This window comes from Hoplias malabaricus, chromosome 9, assembly GCF_029633855.1.
Source record: "Hoplias malabaricus isolate fHopMal1 chromosome 9, fHopMal1.hap1, whole genome shotgun sequence".
In the NCBI taxonomy this organism is placed as follows: Eukaryota; Metazoa; Chordata; class Actinopteri; order Characiformes; family Erythrinidae; genus Hoplias; species Hoplias malabaricus.
Genome location: NC_089808.1, coordinates 35,980,555 through 36,002,228, shown reverse-complemented (window position 1 = coordinate 36,002,228; position 21,674 = coordinate 35,980,555). Strand labels below are relative to the sequence as shown.

Here is a 21,674-nt window from a genome sequence, read left to right as displayed (position 1 = left end):
ACCTGCTCTGGCAGGGTCCTGCGGAGGTCCTGACCATTAAAGAACAGGGTGAGATGAAGATTTAAAAAAGTATGCAGTGAAACAGATGGACTACAGTGTGTAATTGTAGAACTACAAACAGTGCTGCTGTACGCTCAGTGGAGCTGATAAAGTGGACAATGAGTGTGATGTCAGCACATGAACACTGACCAATGGCCTGTGTCAATACAAAGGGAACACATTGTGTCCAGTTTAACTCAATACATTGCAGTAAAAATCTTTGTACTGATTTCTGTGTTTGTTAAAATATCCATAAATATCTTTAAATATCACAATATAATATATTTAACACTTTTTTCCAGGAGTAATGCCAGTTCCTGATCGGCCCTCTGACAGTGAAAACTCCAGCATGTTGAGCCCAGTCTTAAACGCCTCCAACGGAGATGGATCCGAGACAGAGACAACCTCCGCCATCTTGGCCTCGGTCAAGGAGCAGGTAATTGAGTGTAGATAGTTTATCACTGGCTTTTGAACCAGCTCATGGCAAACATGGGCTTCTACTCCTTGTCTTTTTAGAGGGGTTGTATGATATATTAATGGGAGAATGTATTGAAATTACAGTGTATAATTACAACTGTAACTTCCATGGCAACCGTTGTATAATACACTTATGTCTATATATTTAAGCTAATGCTAATAATGTTGGGCTTGGAGTGTAAAGGCTAGCACATGCTTTCTCCAGTCACACACAGCCTCTTTCTCCAACATAATGCTACTAGAGATCAACACGCTTGGAGGAGAACGTTAACGGTCCAACTGTTACATCACCTAATAGAAGCTTGCAGTGGCTAACATTGTGCAGATTTATGGGGAAGTGGGAAGGCCGTCCCATACCCACTCAGACAGAGAGAGCAAGGCTTTTCTCCTTCTCATGTAAACAACATTTCATATTTGGATTATAGTGAACTTTATTCAGTTGTTGGTAAAAGCTAGAACCTAACAAGTCTTTGCCATGGAAGTTTATCCTCACATACTACACTGAAGGAATAGTTCACCCACAGCTTAAAGCAGACACCCTGCCCTGCCACATGTAACATCCCACTCTTCTAATTTTCTAACACTTTCATTATAAATTCTCCACTCATCTAAGCTGTCATTACACAGTGTAAACAGTAATTATGCGGGGCCATACATTCCAGAAATTCCCATAAAAACACACGCTGCACATAGCAAACATATGCATTATCTGATGTCATAGAGGCAAATAGGACTCGCTGATGGTCTTGCTGGTCTGTATGGAATATACAGTATATACAAGTGTTTCACTTCGCTGTGAATTCAACTTGCGGGGAGAGGGAGGATCTGAGCCATGGGGATTATTTTTGGAAACATGGAATGGGGAAATGTGGTGTAATATATGACATGTCAGGCTCCAATCTGCCTTCTGAACTTTTCCAGCCCCACACTGCAATAAAACCAGGGCTACTGTGAATGAACTGGCTACCAGAGGGTCAGCTGCAGTTATACAGTATGCAATTTCTTCGTCACTGATGCCACTGATGAATTAACAGCCATACATACATATGGCATATGTGCAGCAGATCGTGAGCCATTCACATTTATGGCCAATAGTTGATCAATGACCATGAATTACAGAACATCCACTCAGCTACATTTAACCAACATTGAAAACAGAGGGAGTTCTGTTTTCATGATAAAGTAAATAGAGTTCTTTGGCTTCTGTTTCATTACTGTTTCCAACATGCCCTTATTGATGAACCCTTGCCTTTTTCCCTTGGGAAAACCCACAGTGCCCTTTTAAAGGCTGTTCCTCTAATGCCTAAACGAGATACACAAATCCAATTTACAGAAAGGTTGGGGCATTGTGTAAAATGCAGTAAAAAACCCAGAATATGTGATGTATTAATACTCTTAAAGCTTAACTGAAAAATCACCCAAAACATTTCCAGTGTTTTCACAGAACAACTGAATTTTATTTTGTGAATATAAATACATTTATGATTTCATACCTGCAACACAGTCCAAATATTGGACAGTTCAGTGCAAAATTTTAAAATAGGTTTCACAGTCTAATGTTGATGATATTGTAAAAGGATGAGGTAATGAAGAGAAATCTCAGTAAACTATGTAGGGCAACACTGTTGAAGTGCATGACCTTTTAGCCCTCAGATGGCATGGCTACAGTGGGCTTGGGAGCACTTTGGAAAACCCTTATCACGTAACAGAGTACATCATGAAATGTTACAGGAGAAAGCCATATATCAGTTATATGTGGAAATTCTGATGAATTCTCTGGGCACAAACTCATCTCAGATGGTCCAACAGACACTAGAATCTAATGCTGTGGTCAGTGTTGAACATAGTCCATGTTTCAACTTACTTGGGTTTTTTAAATGGGTTTAGTTGTGATTTCTATGCAAATGACAAAAAGGGACAATCTGTTATCATCTCACATGGTATGGGGCAGTCCATTAGTGACCATGGCATGGGTGACTAATTCACTAATATGTGAAAAGTTTACATGAATGCAGGTGTTCAGTGAGTGTTCAGAGAGACCCATGCTGCCATCAAAGTGACGTCTTTTCCTGGGAAGTCTATGGTTATTTCAGCAAGACAATACCAGGCCTCATTCTGTATGTGCTACAACAACATTGCTTCATCGACACAGAGTGTGTGCTTGATTGACTTGCCTGCAGTCCAGATCTGTCTCCTATGGTGCATCATGCAGAGGATAAACAGGAAGTTAGCGAACATGGAACGCTGGAGTCTTGTATCAAGCAAAAATGCACTGGAAATCTTCTTGGAAAACTTTAACAATCCGTACTGTCAATTCGCAAATGATGTAACAGTGTAATTAAAAGGATAGGTGATGTAACACAGTAGCAAACATGCATCTGTCCCAAACTTTTTGGAGTGTGTTGCAGAAATCACTTTATAAATGTATTTATATTTACAAAATACACTTTGTTTTTCAGTGAAAATATTGGAAATCATTTCTTTGTGCTTTTTCTTGTTTTATTGCATTTTACAAAATGTCCCAAACGTTCTGGAAATAGTGTTTGTACAATTCAGGAGCAATACTGGCATCATTGCAATTTAGCAACATACAAATCATTGCAATTTGATGCAATTATCTTTTCAAATTACACAAATACTTAACAAGGACACAAAGTATATTTATGCAAAGCACAATTGCTTTGTGGAGCGTTTTCTAAATGTGAGTTACAAGCCAGTTCCATGAGATGCACCTCTCAAATATTCACCAATATTTATACTAAACATTAAGCAAACTAAAACGTTTGGCAAATTATCCATCTATTATATGTGTCTGATGATGCAGATTTGTTTAATTTCAAACCAATCAAACCAAAACACAGTGCAAACGTGGGTAACAAAAGGGAAGACAAGAACAGAATCTATACGCATTAGCTAATGCTAAGCTAGCTAATTAGCTCATATTGGCTATTGCCTAGCTGAGAACTTGTGTTCCAGTTGGAAAATCTACTCTTTCCATTGATGTAACCTTGTTGTACTGTACTTATACGAGCAGGGTGTGTTAAATACAGTATTAAAATGTTAGCGTAGTATGTGAATTGAACGGTATTGCTCAAGTTTTCCCTGTGTGAATGTGTTAAGATTAGCCAGGAGCCGTTTCAGAGCCCCTATACAGTCATGTGGAGATGGAAATGGATCATGACAAGGCCTCCACTTCTGGTCTGTGTTTTTTGCTCGTTCTCTTTCAGGGAAAAAAAAACCCCGGCACACTCTCAGGGTCGGGAATCTACACGGGGAATGGTAAAGTAGGCCACAGCCATAGGCTGCAGTGGGCCAGTCTAATAGCTCTCCTATCGGAGAAGAGAGATAAAAATAATGATTAAAAAATCTGTCTATATTCTGACGCCTTTTGCTGCAAGCTTCCAGCGGAACGGGAGCTCTTCCTCAGCTTGCTCTCTATGTCTCTCTCAATTTCTCTGTAGTTCAGAGAAGACTCTCAGCCACACCTCACTGGGTTAGAACAGGACACAGAATAGTCTAGATTTTTGGGACATGTAGGAGGTAGACCTTTTGTTGTCTTTTTATATGTTCATCAGTAATGTCCCAGAATTCCAAAGATGGATAGATAGATGGATATACCCTACAATTTTGGCAGTAAATAACTACAGTATATGCATTCTAGGTCAACCACTAGATGGCAATCTTCTATTTTCCTGCCGTTTGGTAAGGGCAATATAATAGAGGTCACCTGGCAAAACAAAAAACACCCTGTTTACAGTATTTTAGAGTAGATTATTCATTATAACTTTAACAAATGTTGTCACTGATACTTTAAAGATCCCATGTTCTGATATAAGACTATGACATAGTGTGCAAACATGGTTAAAGTTTCAAAACACAGGCAGCCGTATTGTCCATAAAAGGAAACTGCTGCATGTTTTGAGTCCAGGTTTTATGATGTCACGAAACCTACAGACATGTCTGCCCATGCACACTGAGGTTTTAAGTGGCTAATTTAACCTGCATGGCTTTTTTAATGAGGCAAGAACAAGCCGGCCTATTAGAACAGAGATCACTTTCACATATAAGTTTTATATCAGTGCAAACTTGTCCTGTTTAATCCTGAGATATAAATAAAGTTTGAAAATTGAATAAATGAAAATAAAACAGGGTAAGGGAGGTTTACCATGCAGCTGTGCCACCTCTGTTGATGAGTAGGGCGCAGTATCCCAGAGAATTTTAAACACAGCAGAAATATCCAGGTCTCGTGTGTGTGTGTGTGTGTGTGTGTGTGTGAAGGTGCTTTGTTTGCAGCTCTCAGTATTGCACATGTAAGCCTTCTCTTCTGAACCTCTCACAATACCCGCCTCCCTGCATTGCCACATGCTAATTCACAGAGGCCACATGGCACAGGTTAATAGAAACAGCCCCAGCGAAACACGAGTGTGAGACATTTGGAGTCAACACATTCCATGACATTGCAGTAAGCCCTTGCTCTGCACTGGAAACATGTGACATCAGTGAGTGCTCAGCAGGGCGTCTGAGGCTTTGTCCTTTGTGCTGTCACTGCTTTACAGGATCTGGGTGACGATTCTCACCCATTTAACACGAGCATCCAGTTCTTACACCTCCAGCGTCCCGTGTCCATGACAAATAATGAACACATCCTTGCTGTTTTGAGCCCTGTTTGAGCTAGGCTAGCTTTACCTGGGGAGGTGATGTAATGCTAGTAATTACTGCTAAGGTCTGTGTAACATCTGTAGATTTTACAAATCCAAATCTACAGCGTCTGCAGTAATAGCAGCCCTGTTGAAATCGACCTCGCCGGAACGTAATATCCTCTTTTGAGGCTTAGTGCGCCGTAATTACATGGAAAACAATGCAAACTGAATTATCCTTAAAGGGCATACAGTATGTCCTGCATTTTCTTGAATTTTATTCTTTTTCCCCCCGAGGTTATGTGACATTTATAGCATCTGAGTGGGTTTATGTTTTTAATTCGTTTTAACATGACCGTTTCCCAACCTCCCTTTATCTCTCAGAATTAACAAAGGCTGTTTTTGCTACTGTGCCGGTACTGATAGTGTACGATCTATGCAAATGAGCTGCTCCATACTGTGCTTTATTCAAAAAGCAGTCTGGGCTCAAACACGCCTCATAATGTTAACATGAATGGGTGGTCTTCAGCTGTTGTGGGCTGAATAGGTGGTTACATACATCAGATTGGTGTTGTTTTTTTGTAATCACCTGATATAGTTATTTTCAAATGGGCTGTTCCAAGTATAAACTTAAACTAGTGACTGGATGATGTTCAAATTCAAAAGTATATTTCTTGTTTATAAAAGTCACCTTACCTTATATGAGGGAGGAACCCCAGCCTGGAACATCCTGGCGGTGTTGTGGATTCTGAGCTTAACAAAACATGCTGCTGGACATGTGCTGTGTTGGAATTGTTACCGAGTTAAGAGCTTTTCATGTAACGCTAACATGAACTGACATGTATAATTTATCTGGTATGACTTGGCCTGCCACATACAGAAATTACATTGGAGAAGATCACTGGGTAAACTATTCTAGCTTGAACATGGAAATGGGTCTAGTTAAACTGTAATTAAAGACTCCCTCCAGTAAGGATCAAGTGTTTAACCTTTTTAGCATGTCTGGGTGGTATGGTTTATGCACTAGAGGATATATCACAAGTGACATGAGCAGTCCAAACCATGGCTACCCATTTCTGTTTTGAAACTGCAGTGCTCCAGAGAGATGACGTTTAATCACTGTAAATGAGTAAAAAAAACAAAGGGTCTTGGTCTGACATGCTAGGCTTTCTCTGCTCATGTCAGAGACATGCCATCTAAGATAAGATAATCCTTTCACATTCACATCTGGAGACAACTCAGAGACCTCCAAATGTTGAATAGCAGATATTGCTCTATTCCTACTCCATATGGTGGAATTGACTCTAAATTCGGGAGAGCACTAACTGCAGGAAAGTAAACTGAAAGTGCTGGAAAGCTAAACAACTCGAGTTACAGACCAGATTCCGTGCTAAAGTTAAACTTCAGCCACATACAAACAACAGTTATTTTTCCCCCTCAAACATATTTCAGCTTAAAAGACCTTGAGCTTCTAAACATAAACAAACCAGAGAGAACAGTAGTTCCCCAAAATCATAGATATTGCCTTTAAGGGGTAGATTCAGACAGCCAGGGTTTCTGACAGGATAAAGCTAGGATAAGGAAACTATGCCAACTGCAGGTGTGTAATGGAAGTGTGGGTGGAGATATAGGTGTGGACTAATTGCATATCATATATTTGCAAATACTGAAATTTCTCTTGGAAATAACTTCAAATCTATAATTTGGTGAGTTTTTGGGGTTTTAACTGATGATCGGAGGGAAACTTAAGTAATTAAACCCGAGTGCATTAGCAGTGTGGTGTACTGACACGTCACCAGGCCTCAGAACCCCATCAGTGGTTTAGTAGGTTACACTGAGAGAGTGTTGAATGCCCTAAAGCCATTAGCAGCCTTTGTGAAGGCAACGTGAAGATGGAAATTGTGACCATGTTTTAAAGGGGCAGTATCGCCCGAGCCAGACTGCAGTCATTTCCGATGCACCCAGAATTCCAGACTGTCATTAGTATTCTTGAAAGACTGACAATCAGTTCATTATATCGCTTTTCTGATAGCAGCCATGATTTATACAAATGGGTTTTTGCCAGGAGTGGAGCCAGTGAGTAAGTTCTTTTAATGACTTTTAATGTCTCGAAAACTTTCGAAACCAAGAGGCTCCAGCACATTCCGACGAGCGTGAGAATCCATAAGTTTATTTAAACTGCATCGTGAGAACGTATGACTCTGTTTATTTGTTTTGTTTTGGGGACATTAACAGCCATTAAGGGAACTAACTGACTGTGTCCACTTCTGGTCATAAAAACCATTTCTATAAATCACAGCTGGTAGTGGAACGGATATGTACCCTCCCAAACACTTCCAAATCAAGTGGCACCGGCACATTCCAACAAACGTGAGAGTTCAAGAGAACGTGAGCACCGACGACTCTGTTTACTGGTTTTGTTTTTGTTTGTTCTTATGGGAAAACTCAATGCAAAGCAGAGGTGTCAAAAATCATACTTCACTTCAGAGAAGAGCTTTTCCCGGAGGCTGCAGGAGATTTGAGGCTTCGACAGCTTCTTTGTACCAAAGGGAACATTGCTGAACAAATCCAGCCAGGCTTGAGAATGCTCCCACCAGAACTCCTCTGCATATCAGTTCCTTGGCGAGGTCTGCTGGACAAAGCTGCCCACAGTCGTGGCTGTGGTTTAGGGTGGTGGTGCTTGGCTGGTTGGGTCAGGCTCACAGATGGCTTTGGTCTCATTTAGTACAGCTTTGGCAATTGGGTTCAATCCCACAAGGAAGTTAGGAGGCTGACCCTAGGTGCCATTTTGTAATCAAATGGCCTTCTTTGGGACCCCCCAAAAAAAGAGAAAGAAATGTCAGTCTTTGTCCACAGGGTGCAATTAGGCTTTTAGACCAGAAGACTGCAGCCAGCTCCTGAAGCGCCACAATCTCGTCAGCCATTTATTTTCACGGCTAATTAGAGGTTTTTCTCCTCTACAGTTACAGTGTAGAATTGTGAGCTACTGGCTACTCTTGTATTTTTTTCATCCTTTTTAACCAACTACTGTTTCATTGCTCTTTTCCTAGTTGCATAATTGCGAGCCCATTTCTACAGCCATGATTCATAGTTTCACACTCCAGTAGTAGAAGCAGTTTTTTCCGATTGTAATTTAACTGATTCATTGATCACTACCCACTGTTTTAGAGACTTCACATATTTTACTCAGGCTTTTGGTTTGTTATCAATGAAAAGTCGTTTTAGTCAGAAAAGTGATGATGCTGTAGACTCTCTCAATGATAGCACTGCTGCCTTCAGTGTAAAAGGATTCCTACTTCTTTATGTTTATATCATTTGGCTGCTCCTGCTAGGGGCAGCCACAGCAGGTCATTATTATCCACACATGCCCTTCCTGATGAACGCTTCTATTCACCCAGACCTGGGACCAGCACTATGAGTGCACAGGCACGTTCAGTCCTCGTGGTTGGAACACTCACTCTAGTAGGCACTGTAGTCTAGTGGTTTCTCACTGCCAGTCCTACTCCTCTTTTTGGAGCAAGTAAGGACACCTGGAGGAAACCCACATAAACTCCGGGTAATAAACCACACTCCTCACAGAGTTATGTTCCCTGAAGCTAAGTGGCAGCTTCACCGTGCCACCGCCTTAAAAAGATTTCACATAAAAGGATTCCACAAGTTTCTGCAGAATTCAAAAATTGAAAAAGACGTTCAGAACATTAGATGCAATGTGGTGCATTGAGTATCTTAACTCGGTCTTCTTAAAGGAACACACCCTGGACAGAGCGCCAGTCCCTCACGGGGCACCACACACATTTGTGGGCACTTTTGCACTGCAAATCCACCTACCGACATGTGTTTTTTTGGACTGTGGGGATTGAACCCAGCAACATACTTTGACTAGTATTTTTCTGAATTCAGGCGGCACTGTGGCGCAAGAGGTAGTGTCACTGTCACATAGCTCCAGGGATCTGTGAGGAGTTTGGTGTGTTCTCCCTGTGTCTGCGTGGGTTTCCTCTGGGTGACTGTCTGTGAGGGGTGTGGTGTGTTCTCCCTGCGTGTGCGTGGGTTTCCTCTGGGTGACTGCCTCTGAGGAGTGTGGTGTGTTCTCCCTGTGTCTGCGTGGGTTTCCTCTGGGTGACTGCCTGTGAGGAGTGTGGTGTGTTCTCTCTGTGTCTGCGTGGGTTTCCTCTGGGTGACTGTCTGTGAGGAGTTTGGTGTGTTCTCCCTGTGTCTGCGTGGGTTTCCTCTGGGTGACTGTCTGTGAGGAGTTTGGTGTGTTCTCCCTGTGTCCGTGTGGGTTTCCTCTGGGTGAGTGTCTGTGAGGAGTGTGGTGTGTTCTCTCTGTGTCTGCGTGGGTTTCCTCCGGGTGACTGTCTGTGAAGAGTGTGGTGTGTTCTCCCTGTGTCTGTGTGGGTTTCCTCCGGGTGACTGTCTGTGAGGAGTGTGGTGTGTTCTCCCTGTGTTTGCGTGGGTTTCCTCCGGGTGACTGTCTGTGAGGAGTGTGGTGTGTTATTCCTGTGTCTGCGTGGGTTTCCTCTGGGTGACTGTCTGTGAGGAGTTTGGTGTGTTCTCCCCGTGTCTGCGTGGTTTTCCTCCGGGTGCTCTGGTTTCCTCCCACAGTCCAAAAACACTTGTTGTTAGGTGGATTGGCGACCTCAAAAGTGTCTGTAGGTGTGAGTGTGTGTCGCCCTGTGAAGGACTGGTGCCCCCTCTAGTGTGTCTCCGTCTTGTGCCCGGTGATTCCGGGTAGGCTCCGGACACAACAAGACCCAGAATTGGATGAGCGCTTACAGACTATGAATGAATGAATGTTCTGCATGCACCACTTTGTCAAGAACGGATGTTTAAGAAAAAACACATTTTACAATCTCTTTTTTGTTATCAAGCAGCACATTTGTAACCATTTTTGTGTAGCAGCCTTCTGTGATGAAGTTTTGAGAGGCAATAAGAGCCGCAGACATATGGTATCTGTCACTGCCGTTCTGAATTAATCTAACTAGGCAAGTTCCTCTAGAATTACACACTTCACATCAAATCACTCAGTCTGGTTTCCTGCCCTAAATTATCCATAAATTTTGAACAGCAAAAATCCCTTTTAAATAAATGTATTAAAACTTCAGTGAAATAATGAGCCAAGCAGAAGTAAAAGCAGATACCAGAAACATTGTGCAAAGCGAACTGCTGATTTCCCTCTAGGATTGCAGTGGAATTTATTAGCCCAACATCTATCAGCATAGCAAGTGAAGTTGGTGGGGTGTTCTCATTCTCTTTTTGTGATCCTTTAAATGTTAAAACTGTCAGGGATCAGTAGCAAATTAGCCGTAGCTCTGTCACCTACAGAGCAGAAAGAAATCCAACTGAAAAAAAGAAACTAGGAGTAAAAAAATCACTATTTGTCCAAAGCTTTGTAGACACCCATTATAACTGAATTAAGCTACTTCAGGGTCAACTCATTTCTTACACGTGTCCAGCTCTGCACCCACCTTTTATATAATCTCCATAGAATAGCATGAAATGAAATGGGAAGCTGTGGAGCGCTGCACATCAGCCTAAGGTCTCCATGCTCAATGCCCAGTGTCCATTAGAGTGATTAGAGATCCCCAACTTTGAGCTGTGGGGCAGTGGAACTGTGTGACGGAGCACTACTCGTTAGCTTGGTGATGTGTTGGAGTTGGTAATATTTAGTATCACTGCCACATAGCTCCATGGTCCTGGGACCTGCATTTGATCCTTGACTCGAGTCAATGCCTGTGAAGAGCGGGGTGTGTTCCCTCCGTGTCTGCATAGGTTTCCACCGGATGCTCCGGTTTCCTCCCCGTAATCCAATATCACATATTTGTAGCTTGATTGTCAGTGTGAAACTGTACACAGGTGTAAGTGACTGAGTGAGTGTGTGAAACTGTACACAGGTGTGAGTGACTGAGTGACAGGGTGAGTGTGTGAAACTGTACACAGGTGTGAGTGACTGGGTGAGTGTGTAAAACTACACAGGTTGAGTGACTGGGTGAGTGTGTGAAACTGTACACAGGTGTGAGTGACTGAGTGACTGGGTGAGTGTGTGAAACTGTACACAGGTTGAGTGACTGGGTGAGTGTGAAACTGTCCACAGGTGTGAGTGTGTGAGTGACTTGGTGAGTGTGTGAGTGACTTGGTGAGTGTGTGAGTGACTTGGTGAGTGTGTGAGTAACTGGGTGAGTATGTGACACTGTACATAGGTGTGAGTGACTGTGTGAGTGTGTGAAACTACACAGGTGTGAGGGATTGGGTGAGTGTGTGAGTTACTGGGTGAGTATGTGACACTGTACATAGGTGTGAGTGACTGGGTGAGTGTGTGAAACAACACAGGTGTGAGGGACTGGGTGAGTGTGTGAGTGACTGGGTGAGTATGTGACACTGTACATAGGTGTGAGTGACTGGGTGAGTGTGTGAGTGACTGGGTGAGTATGTGACACTGTACATAGGTGTGAGTGACTGGGTGAGTGTGTGAAACAACACAGGTGTGAGTGACTGGGTAAGTGGGAAACTACACGTTTGTGAGTGTGTGAGTGACTGGGTGAGTGTGTGAAACTACACGAGTGTGAATGACTGGGTGAGAGTGGGAAACTGTACATGAGTGTGAGTGACTGGGTGAGTGTGTGAAATTGTACATAGGTGTGAGTGACTGGGTGAGACTGGGAAACTACACAGGTGTGAGTGTGTGAGTGACTGGGAGAGTGTGTAAATGACTGGGTGAGAACTAGAAACTACAGAGGTGTGAGATAATGGATGAGTGTGTGAAACTGTCCACAGGTGTGAGTGTGTTAGTGACTGGGTGAGTGTGTGAAACTGTCCAGTTATGTTTGGGTGACTGGGTGAGGTTTGAAATTGTCCACATGTGTGAGTTACTGAGTTGCTGTGTCTTAAATAGCTTCCTTCTCACTATTCCCTACATTATTCACTATATAGAGCATTATTATAGGGATATTGAATTCAGGAGGGTAGTGAATGATTTTGGACTTACATCATGTGGGCTTTTACCAAACAATGCATCGTTAAGTGCACTACTTACTGCGGTGCAATGTGGGACTGTTTGGGTGCCCAGGAAATTGTCCATTATGTTTTCTGAGGCCTCTCCAAAATGGCGGATCCCCAAAATAGAGCACTATATAGTGAATATGACACAGGGTGAGTGGGTGACATAGCTCACAGGTGTGAGTTTGTGAGTGACTGGGTGAATGTGATGCCCTGTGATTGACTGGTGCCCTGTCCAAGGTGTGTTCCTGCTTTGCACCCAATGATCCCTTGTACATTTGGGACCTACCACAACCCTGACCAGGAGGAGCAGTTATAGAAGATGAATGAATAAATGAATGAGTTGGAGTGTGTTTGTGTTCCAGAGTTAATTATCCAATACTAATGCTCTAGTGGCTGGATACTGTCAAAGACTCTCTGAAATGTTCTGAAATCTAGTGTAAATCCTTCTGTGAGAACAGAAGCTGTTACTTCAGCAAGGAGTGCGATAAACTCTTTATTAATGACCTTAATTTCAGAAGAAATGTTGAATGAGTGTCGTGCAAGTGATTGAAATGCAGTGAAACACAGTAAAAACTCTGCTGACCGCTCCCTTGGAAATGTTTCAGAGTGGAAGTAAAAGCATGCTGTGAAAATGCAAGTACAAGTTCATCGAAGTGTTACTTGAGCAAGTGTGTAAAAACCTACCCACCTTTCCCTGCTCCTGCTGACAGGAGACCTCTTTCAATGCACAGGACAGGAGAGGGCTGGCCACAGTAAAAGTAGGCCAGCGAGGCACTTTAGCACTAGCAGATACTCACATGAATGGAGAAAAGGCACTTGAGTCTGTGTTCTATCCCTAAAGAGCCTTTCAATAACCTAGCATCTTCCTCCTCCTTCTCCTGCTTCTTCTCAGTGGGAGGGACACGCAGATGGAGGGGGCGTGGTTAGCGCACAAGTGGGCGGGTACTGTCATTGTGACGCAGTCTTGCATAAATAACACTAGAAAAGAGAAAGAGTTGGGGAGGGGGTACAAAAAAAATGCACCGTTACCATGGCGACCCTCGCGCCTGACTGCACTCCCATTATTCAGCGGCCGCTAACGGACTCTGCTCTGACCGAGTCGACGCCGATAGCGCTGAGAAACGGTGCTCGTCTTGGTCCGTCTGCCGGGCGCTACGTTATTCTGTCCCCCCGCGGTCTCCGGAGCTCGGTACGGGTTCAGGTAAGTATCCGCCGCCGCTTTACCGTCGACAGAGCAACAGGTGCTCGGTGCCGTAGTGAAGTGCCGTTCGTGAGCGAGTCAATTCTGAAGAGTCGGTTCATTTTTTTTAAAGGTGAACCTAGAGAGTCGGCTCTTTTTGAAGAGTTTTGTGTTTATTTTTGTGAATAAATTTGAAACTGTTGGTAAAACTTGATAATGCAGCAGATAATTCACTATTATTTTGTTGGCTTTTTCATTAGAAGCCTTTCCTTCTTATTATCCCCAAAGCTTTATTGTTATTGTGTCGGGGTTAGCTTGAACTTCAATGTATTTGTCTGTTTTTATAGCCGTTTTTTCTAAGCGTGCCTTCATATGTGTCTGTCTTTGTTGGTGACTGTTGGTGACGGTTTTTCTGGGGGTGGTTGGGTTCATGCTGTAGCGTTGTACTACAAACACATGCAACACCAACAGAAAGAGTCGCCTGGGAGCTGAAAGAATCGACTCAATATGACTCACTGGAAAGAGCCGCAATGCCCATCACTAGTTTTTACTAGCGTTAACATCTACTCTGTGTTAGCAGACAAAATGTGTGGTTATGTGTGTTGTTGTGTCTCCCCTCCTCTCCCTGTGGTCTGATAAACAGTGAGGGGAGTGTGTCTTTCGGCTTCTTGACATTTAAGGGTTTGAAAAGAAGCGAAGCCTTTTCCCGCCTCCGAGCGAAGTCTTTCCACTTCATTCTAACGTTAGCTAATGATGCTCGAGCTCAAGGCTGAGAGAGAGAAAGAGGGAGAGAGGGCGAATGAGAACCTGATACAGAACTCCAGAGTACCAGACCATGTCTCATATGGCTCCCTGCTCCCTTAATAGTTCAGCTTATGCCATAAAACTATGGCCTCTACACTCAAATAGCTTGAAGGACACTGCTGTGGGAGTAATCTGAGGGTGAATCTCAAATGGCCCCTACTCCCTAAGGAGTGCGCACTCTAGTTCCTGAAACAAGAGCTTCTACAACCAAAATAGTCAGTATATGTCTCATATAAAGCAGTCTATATTTAGCTGTAAGCTGTGTGACTCCCTATCTAACGTTTACTACACTCCTTGGGTGTAGAAGCCACAGAGTAGGGATCCATTTGAGGTTCAGTCTCCAAGAGACACTGACACCAGGATAGTGAATCAAGAGAGTTCCACTTTATTGATACAAATTAGGGTTCTTCTGTTATTTGGATGTGGAAGCCACACATTTATGATCAATGTTGGAAGTAAAGAGCTGCTTAATATTCAGACTCGGATTACTCCCTCAGCTCATTTATCGGGGCCATCCTCACTTGGGAATCATGTTTTGGTCTCTTCGTCGGTGTAATGAGCTCCGTCGCAGTTCCGCCAACCCCCCCACCCTCAGTAGTGTATAGAGCCTCTCTTCCTCAAGTTGAATGGGCATTTCTGTAGCCCTCGCCTGGGCTCCTGCCCAGAAAAGCAGGTGATGATTTCTGGGCCACTCTGTGACTGAAGCACTCAGGGGAGAGGCCCTGACCTTGTGGCTAAGTGAACTCATTTCAGCCCTGTCACAAAGGAAGTGAGACCCTTGCATTGACTGCTATAGCCCTAGGCTATGGTGAACAGCGCTCTCTCTCTCTCTCTCTCTCTCTCTCTCTCTCTCTCTCTCTCTGGTTCTTCACCCTTTCTATTCATTCATCTCCCCCACTTGCTCCCTAATGAATATGAATCAGTGATGTAAGGTTTTATTAAAGCAACACTAGGTAGTATTTTTACCTTACAATGATGGCTCTAAAATCATCGTGATGCTCCACTGACATGTAATAGGGAGAAGAAAGCCTCTGCCCTTGCTACTCCTGGTTCAGCACTGCAGAGACTTCACTGTGTCCCCCTTGATTTCAGGACAGTGCTGTAGAAGTGAATTACACTCTGCAATTGTTGGGGGAGCCCAGGGGTAAAAAAAACACCAAATCCTACGTAGTGTTCCTTTAAAATATGTAAACACTTTGTTCCCACCTCAGTTTATACAGTGCTTGTAATGCTGACTACACCTTCACTCTATGTGATGGAAGGTTGTTTCCTACCCTCCACCAAAAGTTACACAGTGCAGTTTCTTCAGTGCCGAGCCTGGAGTAGCAATGCCAGAGACACTGTTCTCCCAATTACAGGTCAGTGGAGCATCATAATGATTCTGAAGCTGTACGCTAATTTTAAGGTTAAAGTACAACTGTTCCTTTAAAGAATTAACACAACCACATCTGACTGGGGGCGGCACGGTGGTGCAGCAAGTAGTGTCACACAGCTCCAGGAGGTTGTAGGTTCGATTCCTGCTCCGGGTGACTGTCTGTGAGGAGTTGGTGTGTTCTCCCTGTGTCTGCGTGGGTTTCCTCCGGGTGACTGTCTGTGAGGAGTTGGTGTGTTCTCCCTGTGTCTGCGTGGGTTTCCTCCGGGTGACTGTCTGTGAGGAGTGTGGTGTGTTCTCCCTGTGTCTGCGTGGGTTTCTTCCGGGTGACTGTCTGTGAGGAGTGTGGTGTGTTCTCCCTGTGTCTGCGTGGGTTTCTTCCGGGTGACTGTCTGTGAGGAGTGTGGTGTGTTCTCCCTGTGTCTGCAAGGGTTTCCTCGGGTCACTGTCTGTGAGGAGTGTGGTGTGTTCTCTCTGTGTCTGCATGGTTTTCCTCCGGGTGCTCCGGTTTCCTCCCACAGTCCAAAAACACATATTGGTAGGTGAATTGGCGACTTAAAAGTGTCCGTAGGTGTGAGTGTGAGTGTGTGTTGCCCTGTGAAGGACTGGCGCCCCCTCCAGGGTGTATTCCTGCCTTGCACCCAATGATTCCAGGTAGGCTCTGGACCCACCGTGACCCTGAATTGGATAAGGGTTACAGATAATGAATGAACATCTGACTGTGCTGTACCCAAGGGTATCCAGTGTGGTATCACGCCACCTCTGATAGCCAGTATTAGAAGCTTAGTTTGACCTTTATTTGTAAAGCAAGGCTGTTTCTATCTCTGTCTCTCGCTCTGTCTGTGCATCTCTCACTGACTGGATTTTCACAGTGATTATTTTAAAGAGGCACATTGGGATTTCCGCTTCTGATTTAGCATTGACAGTTTTGTCATTAAATGTTAAGTAGTGCATACCTAATTAAGCAAGTCTGAAGTGGGGGTGTGTTAAGGGCTGCATTGGCCTTCGTAGGTCTGTTGTTATTATGCAGCAGAGGTCTTACAATGGGCTGGTTTTAAGAAATCGCCATCCTCTGATAATGTAGCTTTCGTTATCATTTTGAATATTTGTTCCTGAGGCCTACTAGTCGTCGGTAGAGTGTGAAGGCTAACTAACGTGGAGGAGTTTTCATTTCTGTTTTGTAGTGCTGAAGGAAGCATGAATGCCAGAAGTGTACTGAAGCGCTCACAAGCACTTGATGTTCTGTGCAAACATATGCAGCACGGTAAACAAATGTAATGTCATGATGGAGTTAGGGCTCTGTGCACATTCAGTGAACAGTCTCTGTCTGTTTCTTGTGAAGGAGCTGCAGTTTGAAAGACTGACCCGAGAGCTGGAAGCAGAGCGACAGATTGTGGCCACCCAGCTGGAACGATGCAAACTGGGATCTGAGACCGGAAGTGTGAGCAGCATCAGGTGGGTCACGTGCAGCAGCCTTAACTCTAACTTACTACATTACACTACTACAATATATGTTCTTATATATCTTAATGTATTCTTGTAATATACACACACATATATATATGCTCATTGTTCATTTTACCAGCTCTACTGACCATACAGGAGCACTTTGTAGTTCTACAGTTACAGGCTGTAGTCCAGCTGTTGCTCTGCATACTTTCTGATCCCCATTTCACCCTGCTCTTCAATGGTCAGGACCCCCACAGAGCAGGTACGATGTGGGTTGATGGATCATTCTGGATCTGGGTGGATCAGACACAGCAGTGCTGCTGGAGTTTTTAAACCCCACTCCCTGTCCACTCTGTGAGAAAATCCTCCCTCGTTGGTCCACCTTGTAGATGTAAAGTCAGAGACAGTAGCTCATCTACTGGGCGCTCTTGACTGGATATTTTTGGTTGGTGCTGCACTGCTGCTGTGTCTGATCCACTCATACCAGCACAACACCAACGTTAACACACACCAACACATCTGTGTCAATGCAGACACAAGAATGATGCACCAGCCATATCATACCTGACCTGTGGTGGTCCTGTGGGGGTCCTGACCTTTGAAGATGCAGAGCAACAGCTGGACGACAATCTGTAATTGTAGAACTACAAAGTGCTCCTGTAGTGGTTCTGGGGGAAAGTACAGTGAGTGTAGAATTATAATATGATTTGTGTGTACATATAGTGTGAACAAAGTATAATCTCCTTACTAGTATTCCTTCTACATTGCACATCCTTGTTACCTGCCAATCTAACAGTTAACAACCAACCTCTTATCCTCTAGCACACCCTGAAAGCCATCATCATGCTTCAAAATAAATGAACATTTCAAAGCAAAACCAACATACATTTGATCAATGATATTGCACACACTGCTTGCCAAATACTACTGATAATCACAGCATCATTAGCACTGAGACCTCCTCTTAGACTGAGACCTGTCAATATGGTGTGATGTTACGTTGTCGGCATCAATAACGCTGAATGTCACTTCTCCCTCCGTCATTGACGAACCCCCTGAAATCTCATCTCTTTTCATCAAAGTGACACATTTTGAATTATTTCCAAGAAAAACACAGTAATGCTTTAAAAATGGCTTAGAAGGGACTTTGTTCATTCGCCTTAATTCAGTATGCAATGATCTGTGAATATGCAATTAATCATTGCCTCTGTTTCCACCCTCCCCTTTAACATTCTCCTTCAGCTCAAATACTCTGCCACACAAGCTGACACTTTTCTTTAGGTTTATGATGTAAGAAACACGGACCGTCTGATTCTGCCATTTTGTTTTTGAAACACTCGCAGTTCTAAAGTTGAAATACTCAGCGTTGGTTTGGACTGCTTTTTTCACACATGATTCATTCTCTATTGTAAAAACAATGCCACACAGACATGGTAACAAGGTTAAACACTCGATTTTCCCTCTAAACTTACAATTTTACGACTTTTCTTTAGGTTTATGATGTAAAAAACACGGACCGTCTGATTCTGCCATTTTGTTTTTGGAAAACTTGCAGTTCTAAAGTTCTAAAACAATGCCACACAGACATGGTAACAATGTTAAACACTTGATTTTCCCTCTAAACGTACAATTTTACGACTTTTCTTTAGGTTTATGATGTAAGAAACACGGACCGTCTGATTCTGCCATTTTGTTTTTGGAAAACTTGCAGTTCTAAAGTTCTAAAACAATGCCACACAGACATGGTAACAATGTTAAACACTTGATTTTCCCTCTAAACTTACAATTTTACGACTTTTCTTTAGGTTTATGATGTAAGAAACACGGACCGTCTGATTCTGCCATTTTGTTTTTGGAAAACTTGCAGTTCTAAAGTTGAAATACTCAGCGTTGGTTTGGACTGCTTTTTTCACACATGATTCATTCTCTAGTGTAAAAACAATGCCACACAGACATGGTAACAATGTTAAACACTCGATTTTCCCTCTAAACTTACAATTTTACGACTTTTCTTTATGTTTATGATGTAAGAAACACGGACCGTCTGATTCTGCCATTTTGTTTTTGGAAAACTTGCAGTTCTAAAGTTCTAAAACAATGCCACACAGACATGGTAACAAGGTTAAACACTCGATTTTTCCCTCTAAACGTACAATTTTACGACTTTTCTTTAGCTCTTTTACCACTTGGAGTCTCCTAACTGCCCCGACTAAAGTACCCCAGCCTCAGCTTGGGTCATGTGGTTCATACACTGTGTGGTGCCTTTCTCTGCTTCTTAGGAACTGAGTACAAACTGCAACAAAGGCTCTAAACAGACCTGTCTGTTCAGACGTGATAGGGATGGGTTTACTGAATCTGCATTGATGCTATGAATCATAAATTGTTTACAGTGACGTTAACACCGCCAAACAATGTGAAGTGTCCTTTGTGACATTGAAAACACTCACAGAAGAGGGCATCTATTCAAAAACCAATTAGTTACTCTTTCGCAATACTCTCTGTCGCTACTCGAATGTAGACAATAGGTTATATTGTTCAACATTGTCAATTTGGTCTCTAATTGACCACTCTGCCTCCTGACTGCAGGAAGATTCTGACAAGATCTTATTCAGCAACCGAAACAAGATTTACTTCTTCAGAGGAGAGGTTAATCAGTCTCCTACAATGAAAATCATTAATTGTATTTGAGCAGGAGACAAGGGGGAAAGTGTAGAGTGGAATTGAATGGCTTGGCCTCTGTCTCTGTTTATAAAGAACAAATCTGTGTATTTAATCATCTGTGCAGCAAGCTACACATTTCGCCTTTCGCTTTTCGCCATTCCTCAGCAGCGATAGATCAGGGCTGTTGTGTTGTGTTCACCAGGATGGAGCTTTTCCTTTGTCGAGTTATGGATTAAAGAAATGTAAATAATTAAAGTGTTCAACAAACATTTGATGATACTTTGGTCCTGAGACGTAGCCTGGTTTTTGAGGGTGAAGAAGGGAGATGATGCTGATGTGGCTTAAAAGTCTGGGATCACTTCGTGTTAAAAAATGCTGTTTATTCAATACATTTTAAAATAAATCAAACATTGGGATGATAGGGGATAGGATAGATGATGTTCAGTTCAGTATCTCACAAGACCTTGTTCATTTTAAACAGTGCTAGAAGTACAGGGGTTAGACAATGAAACTGAAACACTGAAAATTGGAGCAGCCTGGTGGACAATCTTCATTAACTGCACACTGCACCAGTAAGACCATGTGCATCCAATGGTTCAAACACTGTGTCCTGAAGGCGGTGCCGTGTATCAGGACGACAATGCACCAATACACACAGCAAGACTGGTGAAAGAGTGGTTTGATGAACATGAAAGTGAAGTTAAACATCTCCCATGGCCTGCACAGTCACCAGATCTAAATATTATTGAGCCACTTTGGGGTGTTTTGGAGGAGCGAGTCAGGAAACGTTTTCCTCCACCAGCATCACGTAGAGACCTGGCCACTATCCTGCAAGAAGAATGGCTTCAAATCCCTCTGACCACTGTGCAGGACTTGTGTATGTCATTCCCAAGACGAACTAACGCTGTATTGGCTGCAAAAGGAGGCCCTACACCACACTAATAAATTATTGTGGTCTAAAACCAGGTGTTCAGTGTCTCTTGGTACACACTGATCAGCAATGTACTATCAACTTTTTTACATTCGGAGTTAAGGAGCGAAGCTAGACAAGCGTCTGTCTGTATTCCCACAAAACAATCTGAAATGTTATCACGCTATGACTGCTTTTGTTCTCAGTGTCAAATCATGTGTGGACCCTCGTCGTTGACTCTGAGGGCACGTTTAAATAAATCTTGAGGTGGCGGTTTAACCGTAGCTGCTGTAGTCTTGAGTCTTAGCGGGTCAGGTAGGGTCAGGCCTGTCCGCAGACTAAACCAACTTATTTCAAAGCCACCAGCCAGCTGCCCGTACCCAGATATCCCCAAATATCCTCACAGCACTTCCACAGCGGTTCTCATGTACTTCGAATACAAAACACTTCACATTCTCTCTCAGCAATCAGCCAAAACAAAGATGCCGTAATGGCAGCCTGTTTGGCCTAATAAGCTGAAGCTAGCTGTTTTAATGGATTTGTCCTACAAATAATTATTCTTCTTAATTTGCATGCATGCAAATGAGGTTACTTTTCAATTCTCTGCCTCAGCTCAGTTAAAGCTTGAATAATAAAAAAAAAACAGTTAAAAATTTCAAGGTTTTTTTTTGTCAACGCAGCATAAACTTCCTCAGGATATAAATGAAGGAATATTAATTTTATTTATGAATGTATTTTAACCATTTTCTTCATTTCCCACTTCATTCACCTGTATTAAATCTCTGAGTATATTGAGGGTAGCCCTCATTTATGATGCAGCTGAGGTAATACTTATGTTATATGACATAAAGGAAGTAAGATATAAGACATAGTAAGATATATTATTGTAGTTTAATCCAAGAGGAGAAATCTAATTTAAACAAGTCTTGTCTAATAATAAACATTATAAAAGTCAAAGAGCAAAAATGTAGAAAATTAATAAATTAATAAATAACTTATAAATGAATTATAAAAGCAAACGGTATTTCAGGAATAACTTAAATGATAAAAACAAATAAAGTTAAACATTGCACTATATGGGGCGGCACGGTGGTGCAGCAGGTAGTGTCGCAGTCACACAGCTCCAGGGACCTGGAGGTTGTGGGTTCG

The 21,674-nt window shown here is 42.8% G+C and overlaps 1 protein-coding gene across 8 annotated transcripts in view; it reads left to right on the top strand.

Annotated features, from left to right (window-relative positions):
• The window catches only part of ctnnd2b (catenin (cadherin-associated protein), delta 2b), a 123,780-nt gene that overhangs the window by 29,880 nt on the left and 72,226 nt on the right, over positions 1 to 21,674 (top strand). For 5 of the 8 annotated variants that reach the window (XR_010804181.1, XM_066680734.1, XM_066680737.1 and 2 more), the window contains exons 1-2: positions 13,168 to 13,350; positions 16,848 to 16,960. Coding sequence is in view for 7 of the 8 variants with exons in the window: in XM_066680734.1 (XP_066536831.1) it covers positions 13,180 to 13,350; positions 16,848 to 16,960 (284 nt within the window). In the remaining variant the exon portion in view is untranslated. Of the gene's footprint in view, positions 1 to 341; positions 476 to 13,167; positions 13,351 to 16,847; positions 16,961 to 21,674 lie in introns of those variants that run through there. The other 3 variants (XM_066680740.1, XM_066680738.1, XM_066680735.1) reach the window with 1 other exon arrangement.